The sequence below is a fragment of the Mus pahari genome, chromosome 14, assembly GCF_900095145.1.
Source record: "Mus pahari chromosome 14, PAHARI_EIJ_v1.1, whole genome shotgun sequence".
NCBI classification, from domain to species: domain Eukaryota; kingdom Metazoa; phylum Chordata; class Mammalia; order Rodentia; family Muridae; genus Mus; species Mus pahari.
In genome coordinates this window covers 5,161,319-5,181,797 of record NC_034603.1, presented here as the reverse complement: position 1 = coordinate 5,181,797, position 20,479 = coordinate 5,161,319, and the positions used below count along the sequence as shown (strand labels likewise).

The following is a 20,479-nucleotide window of genomic DNA, read 5'->3' as shown; positions in this document are numbered from 1 at the left end:
ATCTGAATTTTACACCTTCTAAAGTGCAGAGCTGCTTGGGAGGTGTGATATATAAACACACAACCTGGTGAGATGTAATGGCAACACCCAAGTGCACACACCCCCAAACTGTGAAGGCAGTTCATGCTGGTGCCCCTGCGCGAGGCACTTTAACTGGGGCCAGTCCAAAGGCACGCCTCCCGCCCAACAAATTACATGCAATAGCTTGTGTGCAATCAGTAGGGTTTTACCAGAAACACCTTTTGAAAATAATTTGTTTCCATAAAAATTCTTAACAGGGTGAGTTTAGTGAAACATGAGCTAAGGAGATAATTAGGTCTTACACTATAGAACACACACACACACACACACACACACACACACACACACACACACACACACTTTCCACAGTGTGATATAGAATAAAACAGACCCTGTTTGGCCAATACTACCTCACTGAGAGGACCTAAGGAGGCCAGAATGGAGAATCCTTGGGTGAGGGCTCATAACCTAGAGCTGTACTCTAGCATCCTCCCTATTGGATCCCCTGCCTCCATAGAAGCATTCAACTCTTCCATAACATGCAGGGTTCTCCCAGCTCCTGGAAAAGGTCTATGCCTCTCAGTGAGTAACTAGACTTACTCCAGGCAAATTTTACCTCTCTCAAACACACGCAAGCTCCCATGTTTAATTCCAACTAATACTGTAAATTGATTTGCTTGGTGTTTACATGTGGGCAACGGAGAGTTTTTCACTCCTAATACATGGTTCCCCCTTTTTTTGGTTTGGAATCAAACACTGGGGCTTGTGTGTGTTAGGCAAGTTCTATACCCTGAGTGACACCCAACAGATCTGCCCAATTCTAATCAATTTTTTAAAAGGCAGATTCTGATATTTAGCACATGAGAAATAAATATCTGTTATAGTTTAGGAAGAGGAGGAAGAGGAGGAGGAGGAGGAGGAGGAGGAAAACAATGAAGGTGATGACATACTGACTAGAACCACATTATATATTCTGACCCCAAGCTATTCGTTACACATGTGACTTTGGTATTTATCAGCCTCAGCACCACTGCCTGAGAAGATGGGACCATGCTTCCTCATGAGGGACTGTCCTGGAACTTATAAGTCACTTAGCAGCCTCCCTGACCTCTCCACTCTATGCCTAACAGTTTCCATTCTCCTGCCACAACCAAATATCTTCAGACATTATCAAATAACCCCTGTATAGCAGATATACATATATTAATTTTGAGATGATCCACTTATCAGATATCATTCTTGCATCCTGCAATTATGATTAGAAATATTGCCAAATGTGGTGTCTGTGTTCTGAAAATCGTTTGTGTACTAGGGAGGTCGAAGCAAGGAAATCGTAAGTTCAAGGCCAGTCTAGACTATATCTTGCTACAGTGGCTAGAGGACATGAATATCTTTGTTCTTTAAACAGACATTTAAGACGTAGGCAAGGAATTCAGTGCCCAGATCTAGGTGTATGGAACTTGGAAGGTGCTCTGAGTTTCTCTCCAGTGCTGGGCACAGTGAAATCGCTATGCACACGCCTGATTGGTAAGAGGTGGGCAGCCATTTGCTGTCTCTCGGCCACCCTCTTTGACACCTGCAGTGTTCTTTAAACAGATTAGTTACTTCCTACCAGAAATACTTTCTCTAGGACCCCATGTTCCATTTCTTCATGAGTAGTAAAGGATTCAACCTAAAGAACACACATCTTTTTTTTTTTTTTTTTTTTTTTTGCTCTAGAAGCAGAAGTTTTTTAGTTCTATGAAGTGGCTATGTGACATTGGCCAAGTCATTTTCCCACTTGGCCTTGATGACAAGTTTGAGGAAGGTTGTTTTTTTTTTTTCTTTTTTTTTCTAAGTGCGAACAACAAACTCAAAGTTAGGTTAAGAGAAGAACAAAAGATGTTAGTGTGGAGAGTAAATTGATTTATATATTGAAAAGTTTGGAGGCAGGGATGCTTCAGGGTTGGCTGAATCTAGATGTTCTGCCAACGTAATCAGTAATGTTCTTTTCAGCTTTTAATTACCCACTCATCCTTCATTCACTTCATTCACAAGCAGGATCCCCTCTTGGTGGAAAGACATCTAACATCATTGTAGCCTCACCGGCTCCCAGATTCCACCTCAACCTTCTACAGAAAAGGAAGGTGGTTTGGTAACATCTAAATAGATAGAATGGAAAGTCGTTTAAACACTCTAGCCAACTGTTTTTGCTTGCATCACAACAGTCCTTTTGAACTCAACTTTAATGAAGAATGTTTTTTATTAAGTCCTTAAACTTATGGTACAACAAGAGATGTTCAGTTTTTGGCTCCAGAATATCTTTTCCCCCTTATAAATCACTGACTCTTTGTCAGTGGTCACCATGGCTCTTTGCAGGAGAAGCCTGGCTTTTGCCTGTGGTTAGTCGCCTCCTTTGGGATGAATTCCATGGTGCATTCCAGAACAGAAGCAATGTGTACTTTCTGACCACAGTTCTCTGATATCGGCAGTAGTAGGATGCACCACGGAAGGCTTAGGGGTCAGACTATTTGGGTTCAAACCACAGATCTGCACTTGTTAATGGGGCATTATTTGGTCTTAACTTCTCCTACCTGTGAGTGGGAAAAAAATTAAAATGTAATTAGTTCTTGAAAAGTTTTCGAGTGCTAAAAGAGAAAGCATGTGTGAAATATTTAGTTCAGTTCTCAGCGTCAAGTAAGATCACATGCTACGCAGAATTGCTAAGGAGTGTGGTGGGTAATTCCTTTGTCAACTTGATGAACCCTTGAGTTGCCTTGGAGACTAGCCTCTAGGTGTGCTTTGTGGGGGGTTTTCTAGTTCAGGTAATTGAGTTGGGAAGACCTACCCATTATGAATAGTGTGGTCCAGGGGCTGTGCATCCCTTGCTTTCTACCTCCTGACTGTGGATGTCATATGACCCACTGCCTCAAGGTCCTGCTATCATGACATCCCACCCTTTGAACTAAGAGAACAAATAATCCATCCCTTGCTTAGGTGGCTCTCTTTCATTAACTATCTTATCACAGCAACAAGACAAAGCAACGATCAGAGAGGGTGATCAGATTTACATATGTTCTGCCTTTTATTTTGTCATGACTTAAGCGTGTCTCTGTGCTCCACCAAATAATCCTGACACCCCATCACTACATAAATCAATTATATATTGCCTAACACAGAACACTTTAATATCAGCTCACCATTCATCTTTCCAATGAAAAAGAACAAGTCGTTTAAAGTGAATTTGGGGAATTGCTCTCCAGCACACCCCCTGGCATAAATTAGTGAGTATATTAAAAATGGCAGGGCAGAGCATCAACTTCACAGTTACCATTTATTGTTCGGGGAGAATGAGAAGAAACTGCAGCCTTTTGAACTTGTTGGACCAAGTCTGGATCTAAATCTGTCTGAGCAGCAAAATGGCACTGTAATGGACACAATGGGAGTTGGAGCAATATTCTACCACCACAGATGGTGTATGATGAAGCTTTCAAGGATGACTGCAGTGGGTGAAGACTGAGAGCCTGGAGCATGGATGGCAAATAAGCCCTGTACATCTGCTACCTCTCCTCATCCATGTCTATGAGTTTTCTAATTGATGATGTCACTATCTTCCCACTGGAAGACAAGGCATACCAGAATCCTCCACATGGCATTACAACAGCCACGAGCCATCCATCAGACATTGCATGGAATTGCTTTGTCTGGCTGTAATGGATTTTTTACGAGTGGAAAATAATACAAAACTTTACTCATAGGAAAATAGATATATTAGCAAACCGAATTAGTCTCTATGCTTAAGGATACGGGGGATCCAGTCATGTAGATAGAGTATGATTTGTATTGTAAAACCCCTGTGCATACACACTTGCACATGGGCAAGACCATGGAAACTCAACAATTGACATATTGCAGGTACATCTTTGCTTTGTAACTATCAGTTCCGTGCTGTTTTCTGTACATTTGCTGGGGAACTTTGTGCTCATTCAAAAAGAAGCTGGAGAAACAGTTGGGAATAAAGAGCTTCTGTCATAATCTGGGAATCAGGCTGGAGCATGCCACCTGATTAGCTGCCCACCCATACTAAGGTTTTCTGTACGATAACAGAGTCCACAAAGGGAGCCGCGTAAGTTCCAGCTCTCTCCCCTGTACTTTGGAACCTGTTTGTATCCACACAGATGGTCTCTGTCAGTTGGAATAGTCAGGGGCAGTATGAATCCTAAGTGAACAAACTTAGCAAATGACCTAACAAACACGGAACAGCAAACTGTCTGACTCAGGGCAGATCTAGTGATTCTGAAATTCTCCACGTAGTGATGGCTACCAGCAAGCAGAACGGAAGGACGTACCAAAGCACAATTAAGGAATTAAGAGGCATGGGGAGGTAATGGGAATCACACAATTCTATGGTGCATAGTTACAGTATGGAAGCAACCCCAACACTTACACCATGCTGTGACTGTTTCTCTATTGTCAGTATTTGAGGATATTAAAAAGCTCTGTTGGCTGCACTGTGTGAAATGACTTCATGCTAAACAAATGTCCCAGAAGTTCATAGAAAGAATTATTCCACCTATCGGTCTCCTGGAAAACTGCACTTGAGGTGGAACCTTAGCTCCACCTCAGTCGCTTGCTCAAAGGAATTTTTAAAAATTGGCTCACAGCCATTCTTGTTCTTCAACATCCAGTTCCAGTTATGCCTCAGTAGCACACACTTGAAAGCCTTTTGATTATGTTGTAGAAATCTCGCCCTACCTGAGCCCTGCTACTAAGTGGACGTCAGCACCAAGTACACAGGACCCAGTTGGGACCATCTGCAGTCAGAAACCTTAAAAGAGGACAGAGGGTATTATCACTGCAAACTTCAAAACAATTGACAGTGAAAACCCGGAGCTCTGTAGGACAATAACTGCTATGTGGTTCAAACTCAGGTTCAACTTGAGATCCAGGGGAATCCCTGAGATAGGAAGGCGCAATACCTTGGAAGTATCTCTCTTGCATACATTTCCTACCCTCTATGTAACATTATCATTACTATTTATTATTATTGTTTATTGTTATTGTTTGTATCACCATATTACCGTGCTGTTTAGGCAAGCACCATGAGTAGATGCAAGGTGGATTTGGGAAAAAGAAGCCCAAGGGCAAGCCCAGTTCTGGACATTTTCTAACTGTTGAACTCAGCCTCTTAGTTTCTGTTTCTTCATCTATAAAATGAGAATATTCTATTCTCATGTGTTATGGGAATATGTGGTCATTCTAGCATAATGGGATTGTTTTGAGGATTATGAAATATTATGCAAGGAAACAGAGCATGCCACGAGTGACAGAGCAACACCATGCAATAAGCAGTGATAGTCACAATGGTGGTAGTTCTAGCCTCATTGTTAGAAGGTCTATGAGAGAACTAGTGATTCAACGCTGGCATTGATTCTGATAAAGCTCTGTAGCACTCAGTCCAGGCACCCGACAAAAACACCATGTCTTATATTGCTCCCCAACAGCTATGAATTTACTGAACTCTTCAACTCATTCCATTTCCCATTGACAATGGCAAGGATGGCTCACGATCATTTCCATTGTGTTATTGGGTAAGAAACTTAATATTTAAATTTTAAGGCTGGAGAGATGCCTCAGTGGCTGAGAGCAGATATTCCAGAGGACCCAAGTTCGGTTCCCAGCATCCACATTGGTCAACTCAACTGCAACTCCAGCTGAAAGAAATTTACACCCTCTTCTGACTTCTATGGAACATTTATAGAGACACATAAATTTTAAAACCTCAAACTCACTTAAACTTAAACTTTAAGGGCTTCTTTTTTCTTTCTTTCTTTTTTTCTTTTTCTTTTTCTTTTTCTTTTTCTTTTTTTCTTTTTTGGTTTTTCGAGACAGGGTTTCTCTGTATAACCCTGGCTGTCCTGGAACTCACTTTGTAGACCAGGTTGTCCTCGAACTCAGAAATCCGCCTGCCTCTGCCTCCCGAGTGCTGGGATTAAAGGCGTGCATCACCATGCCCGGCTTAAGGGCTTCTTATATCCTCAACTTTGTGTCACCTCTGTCCCTCCAAAGGGCACCATGCCGACAGTGTTTTGATGCTTCTTCCTTCCATTCTCTTTCTTCAGAGACTTGTTCAAGTTTCTACGCGTTCAGGAATCCTTATGCATTTTTTTAACCCTGACTCCTGCAAACACCTCCTCCTTCTTCGGCCCCAGTGGTACCCTATCTTATGCAGTCTACCCTCCTGCTTTTTATCATCTGAACCCCCTCTGACTCCTCACTACATCTGAGGGCAGAATGGTAGAATCCTTAGGATTCAAAACTGCACATGCATTGATCGAACCAAAACTATCCATCCAGGGTACCATATAGTGCACTTACTAATAATAAATCATGAAATACAGTTATGAAAGCAACAGCAGCAAGTGCTGGTATCTAGCAGGATATGGGAGTGCATCTCTGTGTGTGCAGTTCTTCAGGAAAGTACAACTTTTCAGGCATGAACACCTCTCCGAATCACCTGACTCTCCAGTTTCCCTCCACGTCTCAGTTTCATGGGCTGCCGCTCCTGGCTCATATTCCTTAGTTTCCCTGCAAGCAAACCAGACAGGCAACAATTAAATGACCCTGGGTACAAGGGCACAGTTGGCAGAACAGCAATTGTCATTGCTCAAGAGTCAGTGTGAGGAAGAGGTTCTGATGGCCATCCATATGGAAGGGACCTTCTTTGCCTAAGGTCACCTCCAGGTTATTCCCCACTCTCCTAGCCTGACTGCTGTTCATTATGTCATGGCGCATCCCTGTACCTTACAGGAACTCCTCCACAATATCCAAATAAACCACGTGATGCAAGGAATGACCAAACCACTGGCATGGCAATGCAGGCTCTGTCTGCCCACCTGTTTTCACCTCCTACCCTAAGTTAAAGGATTTGAATTTTAGTGTGGCCTCTTGATTTGTTCACTGGGGACACAATTTTGAGTGCCAGATACTAATAAGGTCTATGAGGATATTGAAATGGGCTGATAGGCTAGAGAAAGTGGTTCTTGTTTGAAGCATGCAAACGAAGAGCTTCACTGAAGAGAAGCAGAAGTCTTGAGAATGCTGGCCAGGTAGTAGAAGCAGGGGAGAAAGTGGACATGAAACTCTGCAAAGGTGGAGTAGTTTGACATGTTCATGCAGAGGAAATAAGAATGCCTGTTCACTGGAGAATAAAGAGCCATGTGGGAAGGGTGTCCTCTTAGTAAGGGAGGTGGGTGAGCACCTATGAGCCAGAGAAGGTAGGATAAGCCCAGAGTCACAGGGGGAGGAGACAAGAATCATACAATGGAAAGCAATGGGAGGGTATCAAGAGGATATGAGCTGATTTCGACCTGGGAAAATTGATCTCAATTACTGTGGAGAGGAGACCGGGTCAAGGACGAGTTGGTGGACTATTTCTCAAGAGTGTGAATAGGAAGACCAGCAAGGAGATGGTTCAGGGAGACATGAGGAGGGCTTGGAATCATAGCAAAGGAGAGAGGAAAGAACTAAACTTTTTTAAGACTAGTTTCACTCAAATGGATGCCCTTTTCTGAACTATATTCATGAAGTATGAAGTATCATACAACCAGTGGTAATGCAGTTGAGCTGGTAAAGAAACACCATAACTGTTTTGAAAAGTGCATCTGGAACATTAGAAAAATAGATATATATATATATAATTTGTATTGTGAGCTGGTTTCAATGTAACTTTCTTAGGATGCTCTCATGACACTCATTGCTGACCTTTGACCCCTCTGTCCTCTTTCCCAGGTCGTCCCATTCCACCTACATCCTCGTCTAGCCTCCTCCCATCTGCTCAGCTGCCTAGCTCCCATAATCCTCCACCAGTTAGCTGCCAGATGCCATTGCTAGACAGCAACACCTCCCATCAGATCATGGACACCAACCCTGATGAGGAATTCTCCCCCAATTCATACCTGCTCAGAGCATGCTCAGGGCCCCAGCAAGCCTCCAGCAGTGGTAAGGAAACTCTGTGGTGTCTAACTGTGTGGTGTTTTGTGCTTGACGTTTGTGAGTCTCTGGCAAAATGACAACGACTGAAACAAAGGCTGGGAGAAGGCGGTGTGGGGAACACCAAGGGGAAACGAATTTGTCATTTTGTGGCGTGGTAGTTCTAAGAGGTGTCTGTCGAAGGTCACAGCCGTTGGAGAGGTTTTCCTGGTTACAACAGGCTCTGGACCTCCTTCTGAGGGAGGAATTTGCCCAAGGCTACATGTGAAAGCATGCAGGACTCAAGGGTGAACTGTGGGGAGACACTGGAATATTGAATTTTGTATTACTATGGTAGTGATCATAGCTGAATGACCCTGGGTACCCTCATATGCCCCATCCCTGTACCTCCCAGTTCTGCTGTTTTTTTTATCATTGGCTTCTGACTTCCCCTTGCTTGTTTCATATGGTTTTGTGATGAAAATGTGTTCCCTTGACATGAATACTGAATACCATGCCAAGACTGAAGTGTTTGGGGTGTGACCTCTCTATGACCTTCTGCTTGTGCCACTTCACTTGAATTTAATGAGCTGATCATGAGGCACTGTGATAAACACAGCTTCTAAATTCAGAGTTCTTGTTTGGGTGTTCTTGTTCACAGAACAGAGGGACTGAACACCAGGTTCTGCTCCACTTTTGAGGATTTTGTGTCTCAACTCCTACTCTCCAAGTCTTAGAAAGAATTGGCCCAAGTGCAGCAATAATCAGGCCTTATTTTGGATTCAGTAATTGGTAGACTGTTCACCTGAACATAGGAATACAGAAGAAGGCACAGTTACCTAGGGATTCAGTATCCATGCCCTGGGGGATGGGGAGTATGGTACTAATTAGTTGCACTTGACCCAAAGCTTTGGCACTGCCTTCTGAGCTAACCCCTCATGATATTCATTAACACAGATCATCAAAAGCAATAGAGATGCCAAGAATTCGCTCAGGCTCTATCCATGAATATAAGCTACCAGTGGTCTCAACCTCACCAATTATAGGGGACCTCCTAAGTATATTAAAATGATTCATTTGGCAAATGGACCAATCGAATGCTACTTATGATGGCCCATGCCCTTCTTCAAAGCCAGGCCTGATATATTTAGCAAACTCATATTCTTTTTTTTTTTTTTAAATTATCTAATCAAATCTCTCATCAAATGAGCAATCCATTGTTGATATTATGAAGGCCTTTAATCTACCATAAATCTTTATTAGAACTCATCAGAGCTTCTAGTTTGAGAGAAATGTGATTATGGCACTCTTAAAATGACATTACATCATCGGGGTGATTGGTTTATCATTTGGAGAAGAGACATCAATCATAACTAACATAACCACACAGTAAATGAATTCAACCTTTCTACCGCGGAACAATGACACCGTAATTGCTCAAAATCAGGCTTAAAATGAAATCGGAAAATGCTCTTTCTTCAAATATGATGTTAACTTAATGGAATATATTATGAAAAATCATGTTTGAGGAAATTCTATATAATTAAAAATATGTGGAAATATATTTCTTTTTTTTTCTTTCATCAGAACCTGATTTTAACTTCAGCACTCTATTTTTCTCTTTTTTTGGTCTTTTTTCTTTTTTCCTTTTTTTTTTTCAGCAGAGATTATGTTGCATTTAATTGAACTACCCTCGCCTGTGTTTTGCTACATTTTATTTCATACTATGTAATCGTGATGAATATTGTATTATGAAGGACAAGAGGCTTTTGAAATGATGTGCACCTGCTGATAGCTTTTGAAAAACAGACAATTATTAAAGAGAAAATGAGCTTTTAGAAGCGGCATCCTTTTATGCATGTATGGATACCCAAGCAAAGATGACTTCCACAAGCGAGGTCAGCTGTTATCACAGGGACATCCAGAATGTTTTCTTAGTGACAGCACGCAGAGCAATTCCTTCCCTTTTGGATGGTGGGTGTATCAGCTTGTTGGTTGTCAATAGAGGATTTTTTGTTGTTGTTGTTGGCTTTGCATAGAAATCAAGAGCTCATCATTTGGGTGGGCAGAACAGATCTATGGATTTAGAGCCAAACTTATTCGCTTTTCATCAGCTACACCAATTTGTTCAGCTTGCTTGAAAAACTGATAGTGATTTTAGCTTCACTGAAAGAAGGAAATGGCACCAAAGGGTGAAGGTCCATTTCTATACCAAACAAGAGCCATGCTCACACGATTTCTCCAGCAGAGGGGTGAGAACCTCATTGAATGGCCGCCTTGTTTCCAACAGCCTCTTATCAGAGGGTGCGCTGAAGCTCAGACGAGCAGGTAGCCATCCAACATCCTTCACTCTTGCTCAGCTAAAATGAGAGCATGCCCAGTTGGTGTATGTGGGCACTTGTAAGTGTATATATGTCTTGTGGAATGGATCTTGGGGTCCGGGGCAAATTGGAGCTTCTATCAAGATCTGAATGCAATTGCCATGAATTTAAATTTGACATAAAGGATTGAAAATGGAGTTTGACACCAAAGATGCAGAGTGCAGAGCAGTGCCTGAGTGTTTTCGATTGGGTTTGATGAAAGTGGCTAAGTTTGTCAGGTGCTGTAGGCACCAGCACCGGGGTCCTTGTGTTTGGGTATGTTATGTGTAGCCAGTTAATCACGAGGAACATCTTTAAGTTGGTCTTTGGTGATGACAGTGGAATCTTAAAATCACGTAGCAGCCAGACCTGGATTTTCTTTTCTCCTCAGTTAAAAATACCTTCCAACATATTCAGCCCATTCACAACAGGAGAACATTATTTCTTGCCCTCCTCTTATTGTTTCCATGGTTTGATATTGGCATTAGGAGAGTCACAGAACACATTTCCTGCCCACCAAGGCTCTGTTTTAGGGACAAACTGGATATAAAATACGGGAGCTAGAATGGTTTTCCCCAACAGGAAAACCTCTTTGAAGCAACAACCAAATTTAACCTTTATGCATCAACTGTCATTATTTTTTGACTATACTGCATTCTTTACTGCATGGTACTCAGATTGTTCCACCTTTGCAGCCAAGTTGCTCTAACCCTCTATCTATGCCTCTGTCTGTGCCAATCAAACAGTGTCGTTGGAGAGATGCTTCCAGAACTGGATAAATCCAGCCCCTGAAACCTTTGCTTCCTCCTAGCTGAGCTTGGGCCAGGGCCTCACCCTGTTTTTGACCTTCTGCCAGAGCAGTTTAGCACCAAAGCTATTTCTTGTATATACAGCAGTATAACTTCAGATCCTATGAAATCACTCATCTGGAAAATAACCTGGATCCCAGCAGCAGCAGAAAGGACGCTTCAACATCTGGAAAAGCGGAACTCCCTTTCAAATCAATATATCAGGTGTGCATTTTGCTGTCAGCATAGGAATAAAATATAGAGGCCACAGTCACGCACTCACCAAAAGACCATGCTTACCCCTCTCCTGTAGAGAAAGTTGAGTTTTGATTCTCTATAGAGGTTTGGAGGACTTATCATCAAGGTCACACTACACATTAGAAATAAGAGCAAGGGACACTGACAAGAACCTTCCAGGAAGTGCTCAGCAACAGAGATAAGCCATCCAAAGATGGAGAGGAGAAGTCTAAGTTTGCACTGGGGAAAAGGAGATATGCCCAGCCCTTTTGTAAGACAGCAAGACTTGGGCTCATTCTAAGTGGCATGTTACAGTGTGCAAGTCTCAGTTTGTATATGGGGGTCTACATGTGTACTCGCCTGCTTATGTATGTCTTCCTTATTTGGAGGGGGTGATGCATGTGCATGTCTGTTTGCACACACACGTAGAAGCCAGAGGTCAGCTTTAGGTGTAATTCCTCAGGTGGTGTTCACATTATTCCCTTAGTTGGCCTGGGGTTCACCACATAGGCTAGCTGGCTGCAGAGTGAGTACGAGGGATCTACCTGTTTCCACTGCCAGTGTTGGGATTAAAGGCATGCATCTAAGCACAACTAGCTTTTTACATGTGTTCTGGTCATAGAATCCAGGTCCTGTGCTTGCAAGACAAATACTATATAGACTGAGCTATTCCCTAAGCATTTACCTAGCTTTCTTAAAGATTGTCTTACTTGTCTGGCATCAAAAAGAAAGAGAGTTCTCTCTCTCTCTCTCTCTCTCTCTCTCTCTCTCTCTCTCTCTCTCTCTCTCTCTCTCTCTCTCTCTCTCTCTCTCTCTGCCTATACATCCTTCCTGTTTTTCTTTCTTTCTCTTGAACCTCCCTTACAACAATTATTTATAAAAACTCTAAAGCTATAGTTAGATGACACAAGAATGTACAGAAAAGTCTTCGGGGGGGCATTATGTTTGTTCATGCAAGTAAAATCTGTATTATTTAATGCAGGTAGAAAACTTAAGTCTAAGCTTTCTGGTAGCCAAAGCAAAAAGGAAAACAGATTAGAGGGTGCATAGTGACCAAGAGAGACAAGCAAAGTGGGTGTTTAAGGAAACAGTGAAGTTCTCACCATAGAAAGGGTCCTGTGTACATCACAGATGACAAATCAGTCCTCAGCGATACCCGCAAAACATATACAATTCCCTCCCCAAACTTTCTGTGACCTCCCTCTAGACAAGTTGCACCATACTTTCAGCTTAACAGCAATGGTACAAATGCTCAAAGACTGAACATTCCGAGGGCAGAACTTGGCCTGATTCATGACAGCCTTTAATTCTTCCCACAGACCGTGTGAACTGCAGACCTCATGGGTGACACAGGGCAGAATCGTTGCTCATTTGACGTTGGGATGTGGATTAGCAGACTCTGCAGTAACAGCACAGTCTAAAACCTTGAAAGGAGATGACCAGTATATACACTTATCTTGATGACACTGTCCATTCATGACAAGGATGGCACCCTACCAGGACAGTCTCACTCTTGGGACCCTACCATGATCAACAGGGAGCGTTGAGGGTGGATGAGAAGACTGCACACTCAAATAGTTTTTGTTTGTTTGTTTGTTTTTTAAGTAGTGAATTTTTAGGACTAGAACACTAGGGCTGCTCTTACAAAGGGCATGGGTTGGATTCCCACCACTCACCAAGTGACTCAAAACCATCTAGAACTCTAGTTCTAGAGTATCTGATGTCCTCTTCTGACCCCTGGAGGCACCGAGAACTTGAATAGAATATATACACACATATGCAAAACACTAGCAGATACAGTAAGTCTTTAAAACATTCATGAGTGGAATATTTTGTCCTTGTAAATTTAGTGGGGGAAGATATGTCTCCTTAAGGCACTATGCATTGTCTTCCTTTTTTACCGACTGAAGTTTCATTTCCTCTAGGATTTCCTGAAAAGTTTGGAGTTATTATTATGTAAGTTAAGGATGGAATTCTGCTCAAGTGAGCAGGTGCTCTGCTTTCTTCCCTCCTCCCCTTCCTCTTCCTCCTCCCGTTTCTCCTTCCCCTCTCCCTTTTGTCTTCTCTCCCCTCCCCTCCTCTTCTGTCTCCCAAAGTTGCTGTATGTGATATGGGATTGTTTATCCCATCGCAGGTCTCCTTGGCTCCTGGCCTTTCTCTTAGCCTCATTCCATCCTTTAGCTCCTCCCCTGTGCCCTGGTAGCAGATTCATAATTAATGATTAAGTGAACATGTATTGAGTGGATACATGCCATTTATAACTGCATTCCTCTGATAAGTTTACTGCTTTTACATTGTATATGGTGGAGAATTTTCTGGAAAGAAGACATAAGAGACACCACAAAATCCCCTCTACTTTTATAGATTATATAAACATACATTTACACATATATAAGACATATCAAATTTTTGCTTTTTTAAAAAGTGTCTTTAAATAGTAATCAATCGTCTGTAAATGATAAGGTTGTGTTACATTTTGTATGCACGTTTACACTTGTGACATAGGAGCCTGCAAACCCTGAGTAGTTTACAGATGAGGGCAGCCCTGGGGAGGGCTAGCCTTGAGTGGGAGGTGCTGGCTTTGGGTTCAATATTCTTTCCCTTTTCTTTGGGTCAAATATCCCTCACTTTCTCAGCTTGGCTTTTTTCCCCACATGGGCCTAAGCCAGCCTTTCTGAGCTACCCCCTCACTTTATTTCTTGTGCTCAGAAGGCTGTTTGCAATGTCTGGATTGCAAGTTCAATGGGCAGTGTAGACTGACTTGCGGGTGCTTGGAATTGGCCCTGGAGAGCTTTCCTTCCTTCCAGAAACACAGAGCCATACAGGACTTGGCTATGAGCTCACAGCCCTTTTCCCTCACTTCTAGTTATTCTGAACGCATGTGCACTTCTCATTATGAACTTTGATTTAATCCCCACCGTATCTCGTGTAGCAACAGTTATCACCACAGCCCTTTTCTAGTGGAGAATGCTGGGACACAAGGAGTTTGAAGGACTCATCAATGTTGTTCACACAGTGGGAAAATAAAGAGCCTGGACCTTAACCCCTAAATGTGAAAAACTTTCTTACTGCAAACTCTCTACCTGCTTTGAGGCAGACATTAACCTTGGAATATTGTAGATAGCAGAGGCTTGGTATCAAAGATCCAGGGGTTACTGTTTGCAAAGGTTGAAAGCTCCAAGTAGGCGCCACCATTCCCTGATCCTCCCATCCACCCTCTGACTGCTCCACATCCCACACCTCCTCACCACCCTGCCCATCTCCATGTGGATGCCCCTACCTCCCACTCCACCTGACCTCTAAACTCCCTGGGGCCTCCAGTCTCTTGAGGGTTAGGTGCATCATCTCTGAATGAGCACAGATATGGAAGTCCTCTACTGTATGTGTGTTGGGGTCTCTTATCAGCTGGTATATGCTGTCTGTTTGGTGGTCCAGTGTTTGAGAGATCTTGGGGGTCCAGATTAATTGAGACTGCTGGTCCTCCTACAGGGTCGCCCTTCTTCTCAGTTTCTTTCTGCCTTCCCTAATTCAACAACAGGGGTCAGCTGCTTCTGTCCATTGGTTGGGTGCAAATATCTGCATCTGACTCTCCACTTCTTAACAACTCCATGCCTCATTCTTCCAGTGAGACGCTCATTCCAGTTCAGGGACCCCAGAAACTCTTTTGGTTTCTCACTTCCCACATAGCTTAACATCTGGGTGAATGTCTATGTAAGGGGGAGAAGTCTAAAGTAGAAGATGTGGAGTTTGGCTTTGTCTACATCTTTTAAACTTTTACAGATATGTGTTGTACATTGAACCCCCTTTTCTTTTGCTCCCCCGAGAGTCCATATTCTCCTACTCTCGCCCCTCCCTGTAGTCCTCCCTTTTCTCAGTTCACCCCTGTCCACCCTACCCCAGCCCACTTCTCCTCTTGGTTCTCTAGGTGGTTCCACTTTCATTTTCTTTACATCTATACATGGTTTTCTAGGACTGTATAACATCTAGGGACCTCAAAGGAGAAAAGACACAGGACACTCGTCTTTCTGAGATTTCATTTAATATGACTGTTTCTGGTTGTATCAATTCTTCTGCAAACAACACGACTTCACAATTCTTTATGACTAAGTATATATGTACGTGTATGATGTGCATGTGCATGACATGTATGTGTATGATGTATACACATACCACACCATATGTATATTATATGTATATTATGTGTATATCTATATGCCACATTTTCTATATCCGTTCCTCTCTTCTTGAACATCTGGTCTATAGCTTAACTGTTATGAATGATATTGCATAGATGTAAAATACCTCTATGATGTGTTCTACTTGGGGCCTTTTGTGTCCACACTCTGGGGTGGAAATGCTGGGTTATACAGGGGATCTGGGTTAGTCTTTTGGGAAACCTTCATATTGATTTCCATAAAGAACAAACTATTTCACATTTTCCCTGGCCGTATATAAGAACTAGCTTTTTTCCATGTCCTTGACAGCAATTGTTCTTTTTTGTTTGCTCAATGATGGACATCCATTTAGAGTCACTTGAGGTCTCAATGTACTTTTAATTTGCATTTCTCTCATGGCAGGGAAGAGTGAACCTTTTCCCCTATGTTATGTTCTTGGCCCTTTTCTGATTATCTCTGTTTAATTTTTTGTTATTTGGACTTTTGTGCTCTTTGTTTATTGCAGATATAAATCCTCTGTTAGATGATCAGCTAGCAAAGACTTTTCAGCCACTCTTAGGCTGATTTTTTAAATTTTCACTCAGGTAACTGTGACCTTTGCTGCATGGCAGATTTTTAATTTCAGGAAGTCCAATTTGATGGTTGTTGACCTTATTTCCTAGAGTTTGATTCAGAAATAGAATTTGACCTTTCTATATACCTTACCCCTGATCTTCAGCAGGTGTGAGACTTTCCAAGTCTTTCAGTCTTTCTTGGCCTCAGTTTATCTACCTGTCATTAGTCATTGGCTTGAAAGATCTCTAAGCTTCCTTCTTCTGTAGCATTCTTTTAGTGAGTTTCCTGTGCCCACCTGCACCAAACTTTCTCAGAATTGAAGGCTTCCAGACTGCCCCTCTTCCTCCCATCCTCCCTCTCCCCTCTCCTCCTCCCCCTTTCTATCCCTTTCCATCTTTGGTACCATGAGCTTCACTGATGTTAAAACCAAAATGCAGAGTAATGCAGTGCAAATCTTTGCATCTTACCTGCATATATTGTGGAAAGAAGTATTGGGGTTTGTAACACGGAGATGAAAACGGTGGCAGTAACCTGAGCAAAGGGGGTGGGGGGACATAGTTCTGTCAGCATGCACCTCAGGTTCTAGAGACTTCCACCCCCATCTTGCAGAACAAAGTCTCCAACGTCAAGATTTGACAGTTGCTATCCCTACCCCTCAAGTCCAGACACTACCAACTTGCCCAGCAAAGATGCAGAGAAAAGACTTTTACTCTCACTTTCCCTCTTGCAAAATGCATTTAAACATACATGCCTGTAAGAGTTTGTCAGTCCACCAATTTCCAGCCCAGCTAGGGTGGGACGAGGCTTCCGCACTGGCAGTGCCCGTGAGCACACAATGAAGATGGACAGGTAATTCCTTTGGAGATGCACAGAGGGAACTTGACAGCCAGCAGAGAACCACTTCCCCTCAGCAAATAATCTGGATATTGACACAAATCCCAGGGTCGATCCGCATTGTGTATCTTCTGCTTCTCCACCTCTGTCCTCAGCTTCTGGGTACATAAGAACCGATGTCCCAGCAAAGCAAAGACTGCTACCTGCATGTAATCTTTAACATTTTCCTGCCCTAACCAGATCTTCAGATCTTCCCAAATTCCTTGTAACATTCCACATTTAATTCAAAGTGCAGCTACCTATACTGCATTTACTAGTCATTTTACAATATAGCTTTACAATATTTCTTTTGTTGGAAATGTCTCAAATTTCCTTAAATCCTAGCATAGATAGCATAGATATATTTTTCCAGTGAGGAGTTCCACAGTCCCATCAGATAAACAAGATTTAAGGATATGTATATCTTTTAAAAGTGTGGTCTCAGAGCTCCATACTGCTTAAATTCAACCTGCAGTTCAAATGCTTCCTACCACCATAAGATTGAATAGTGTATATTTCTTTTTTTTTTTTAATGTGTGAAACAGTGTTGTCTGCAGCTCCTGAAGCTGGCATAGATTACTAAAGGATACCCTAATGTATCAAACTATCTTGAAAAGAGATGTTAAATCAACTAGAGCAGAGGTTAAATTTGATATTTATTTTTCAAACTCTTTAAATTTTAGTTGTACATAATTATGCAATACAAAAATGCAACACACACATATATATACATACATACATACATACATACATACATACATACATACATACATACTGGCTAGCTTTGTGTCAACTTGACACAGCTGGAGTTATCACAGAGAAAGGAGCTTTAGTTGGGGAAGTGCCTCCATGAGATCCAGCTGTGGGGCATTTTCTCAATTAGTGATCAAGGGTGGGGAGACCCCTTGTGGGTGGGACCATCTCTGGGCTGGTAGTCTTGGATTCTATAAGAAAGCAGGCTGAGCAAGCCAGGGGAAGCAAGCCAGTAAAGAACATCCCTCCATGGCCTCTGCATCAGCTCCTGCTTTCTGACCTGCTTGAGTTCCAGTCCTGCATCCTTTGGTGATCAACAGCAGTATGGAAATGTAAGCCGAATAAACCCTTTCCTCCCCAACTTGCTTCTTGGTCATGGTGTTTGTGCAGGAATAGAAACCCTGACTAAGACAACATACTTGCATGCATACGTAGAATGGAGGGTTATATTTTAGGTTAGCAAATACTTCTTGTAGTGGTGAAGATCATTGCAGGGGCTTGTGCAGGTCTTGACCATTGAGCTATGCCCCAACCAAGCAAGCATTTTTTACAATGTATTTTTAGAAAAATATCGAGGACTTCAAAATTGTACATAATATGTTTTGATTAAGTCAGCTCACCACCATCTACCTCTTCCAATTTCATATACTGTTTCAAACCTGCTGAGTCAATTTAGTGCTCCCAGTATTCGTAGGTGCAGGGGCATCCACTGGACCATTACTAAAGAAGACTGATTTCCTCTACCCCCAGTAGGCGTCAATTGCCAATAGCTCCTCAACTAAGGTAGGACTTCTCATCCCCTCCACTATTCCTGCTGGAGCTTCGTCTGGCTTGATCTTGCATAGGTCTGGCGCCAGCAAGCACAGCCAATATGAATTCCAACACACATTTCCTAACCATGATAAAATACACCTATCAGGAATGCTATCATTCTCCCCATATTTTGCACACAGTTCTGTGCTCACACTATATGTAATTATCCATCTCCAGGATGGTTTCATCCAGTCCAACCAACATGCATGTGTTTCTTGTGGCATGGATTTGGAGCCCAGGGTATACTGGGTATGCTATTGAGATCTGAAAGCAGTTGCCATGGATTTAAATTGACATAAAGGATTGAAAATAGAGTTTGACACCCATTAACCCCCCTTAGCTCCTGGCAGCCATAATTATATTTCTTTCTCTGGGTTTGGCCACTCTGGGGGCCTCATATAAATAGAATCTAGCTATGTGTGTTCTTCCATGGGTGGCTGATATTTCACTTACTGCAATGCCTTCCGGTCCCATCCCTGCTGTGGCATGGGAAAGAATTTCCTTTCTTTTAAGATGATTAATTTCTACTGTGGCTGTTCTGTGTGTCCCACTTTGCTATTCACATAACCATCAGTAGACACTCAGCTTGGGCCAACTTCTAGTTCTGCAGATAACATGACTGTGCAGTCACCTGTTTGACCTTCAACTCCTTTGGGAGTACAATGTGCAACATACAAGGATAGTCACTGGCAAGATCACTAAGACACATGATAGTGATGGGTTTGAAGGTTTTAGTGAGTTGCTGTACTGTTTTTCCCAGTGGCCACATCATTTTTTATTCCTACCAGGAGCACAGAATGGTCTTCATTTTTCTACTACCTCCCCAACACTTGTTTATGGATTTTTTTTTTCCTTAGCGATAGCCATTCTGGTTGTTGTGAAATGACATGTACTGTGACATGATTCCAGTCCCTAGCGACTACTGATATGGGACATCCTTTTTTGCCATTTGTATGTCTTCTTTGGTTAAGTATCCACTAATGGTCATGGAGATGGTTCAGCAGGTATGGGCACTGTGGCAAAGATGGATGCCCTGACTTTGATTCCAGGGTCCCACATGTTGGAGGGAAACAAATGACTTCTATATGCTCACTGACCTTCACACATGTGCTGTGGCATGCATATGCTATGCACACACACACACACACACACACACACACACATTATATTAGTGTGTGTGTGTGTGTGTGTGTGTGTGTGTGTTCATTAAGACATTTGCTCAATTTTCTGTTGGATTGTTTGATTTGTTGTTATTATTGACTTAGGGGATTCATTTCACATTCTGGGTCTCAGTGACTTTTCACATAACTGAGTTGTAAATATTTCCTCCCATTTTCATTTTATGGATGATGTCCTTAGTGCCATTGCTTTTAATTTTGGTATAGTGCAGCTTTTTTTTTTTTTTTTTTTTTTTTTTGCCATGCTTCTGGTGTCATTTGGCAAACCCTTGTAAGAGGCCAATTCTATGGGACCCATTGTTCTATGGTGACTCATACAATCCTTACCTTGGTGAAAAACAAAATAGCCCTGAGTATCAGCCTGTCACTAATCAGGAGGTGTTAGAAACTGGCCTGTACTCACAGCTAGGCCAAGGTGGGTTTGTTGGTGGTTATTTGTTTGTTTTATTGAACACAATTAGTTCATTGAGTGTTGAATAATACCAGCACTGCTCAAGACCCCTGATGAAGCTAGATTAAATGACAATATAAAAATAACAATCATGCTTCATGACAGTACCCCAAAACTAGCAAGTAATATCAACAGTCTCAATTAGTGTAGTTTTGTTGCCACAGCAAAATACTTGAAGCTTACTTATGCAGAAAAGAGGTGTATGTAGTTCTCTGTTTGGGAAATCTTCAGTCAGAGCACCAGCTCTGGCAAAGGTCTCTTTCGGCCTCACCTCAGTGGGAGTTGTGACTACAGTGGCAGGAGCATATGAGCTCTGCAAAGCACA

At 42.3% G+C, this 20,479-nt stretch overlaps 1 protein-coding gene across 7 annotated transcripts in view; it reads left to right on the top strand.

Annotated features, from left to right (window-relative positions):
* Tenm2 (teneurin transmembrane protein 2) overlaps positions 1-20,479 on the top strand; it is a 1,236,531-nt gene that overhangs the window by 848,055 nt on the left and 367,997 nt on the right. For 6 of the 7 annotated variants that reach the window (XM_029545825.1, XM_029545821.1, XM_029545820.1 and 3 more), the window contains one exon: positions 7,792-8,001. In XM_029545825.1, the coding sequence (XP_029401685.1) occupies positions 7,792-8,001 (210 nt within the window). Of the gene's footprint in view, positions 1-5,532; positions 5,592-7,791; positions 8,002-20,479 lie in introns of those variants that run through there. The other variant, XM_029545824.1, reaches the window with a different exon arrangement.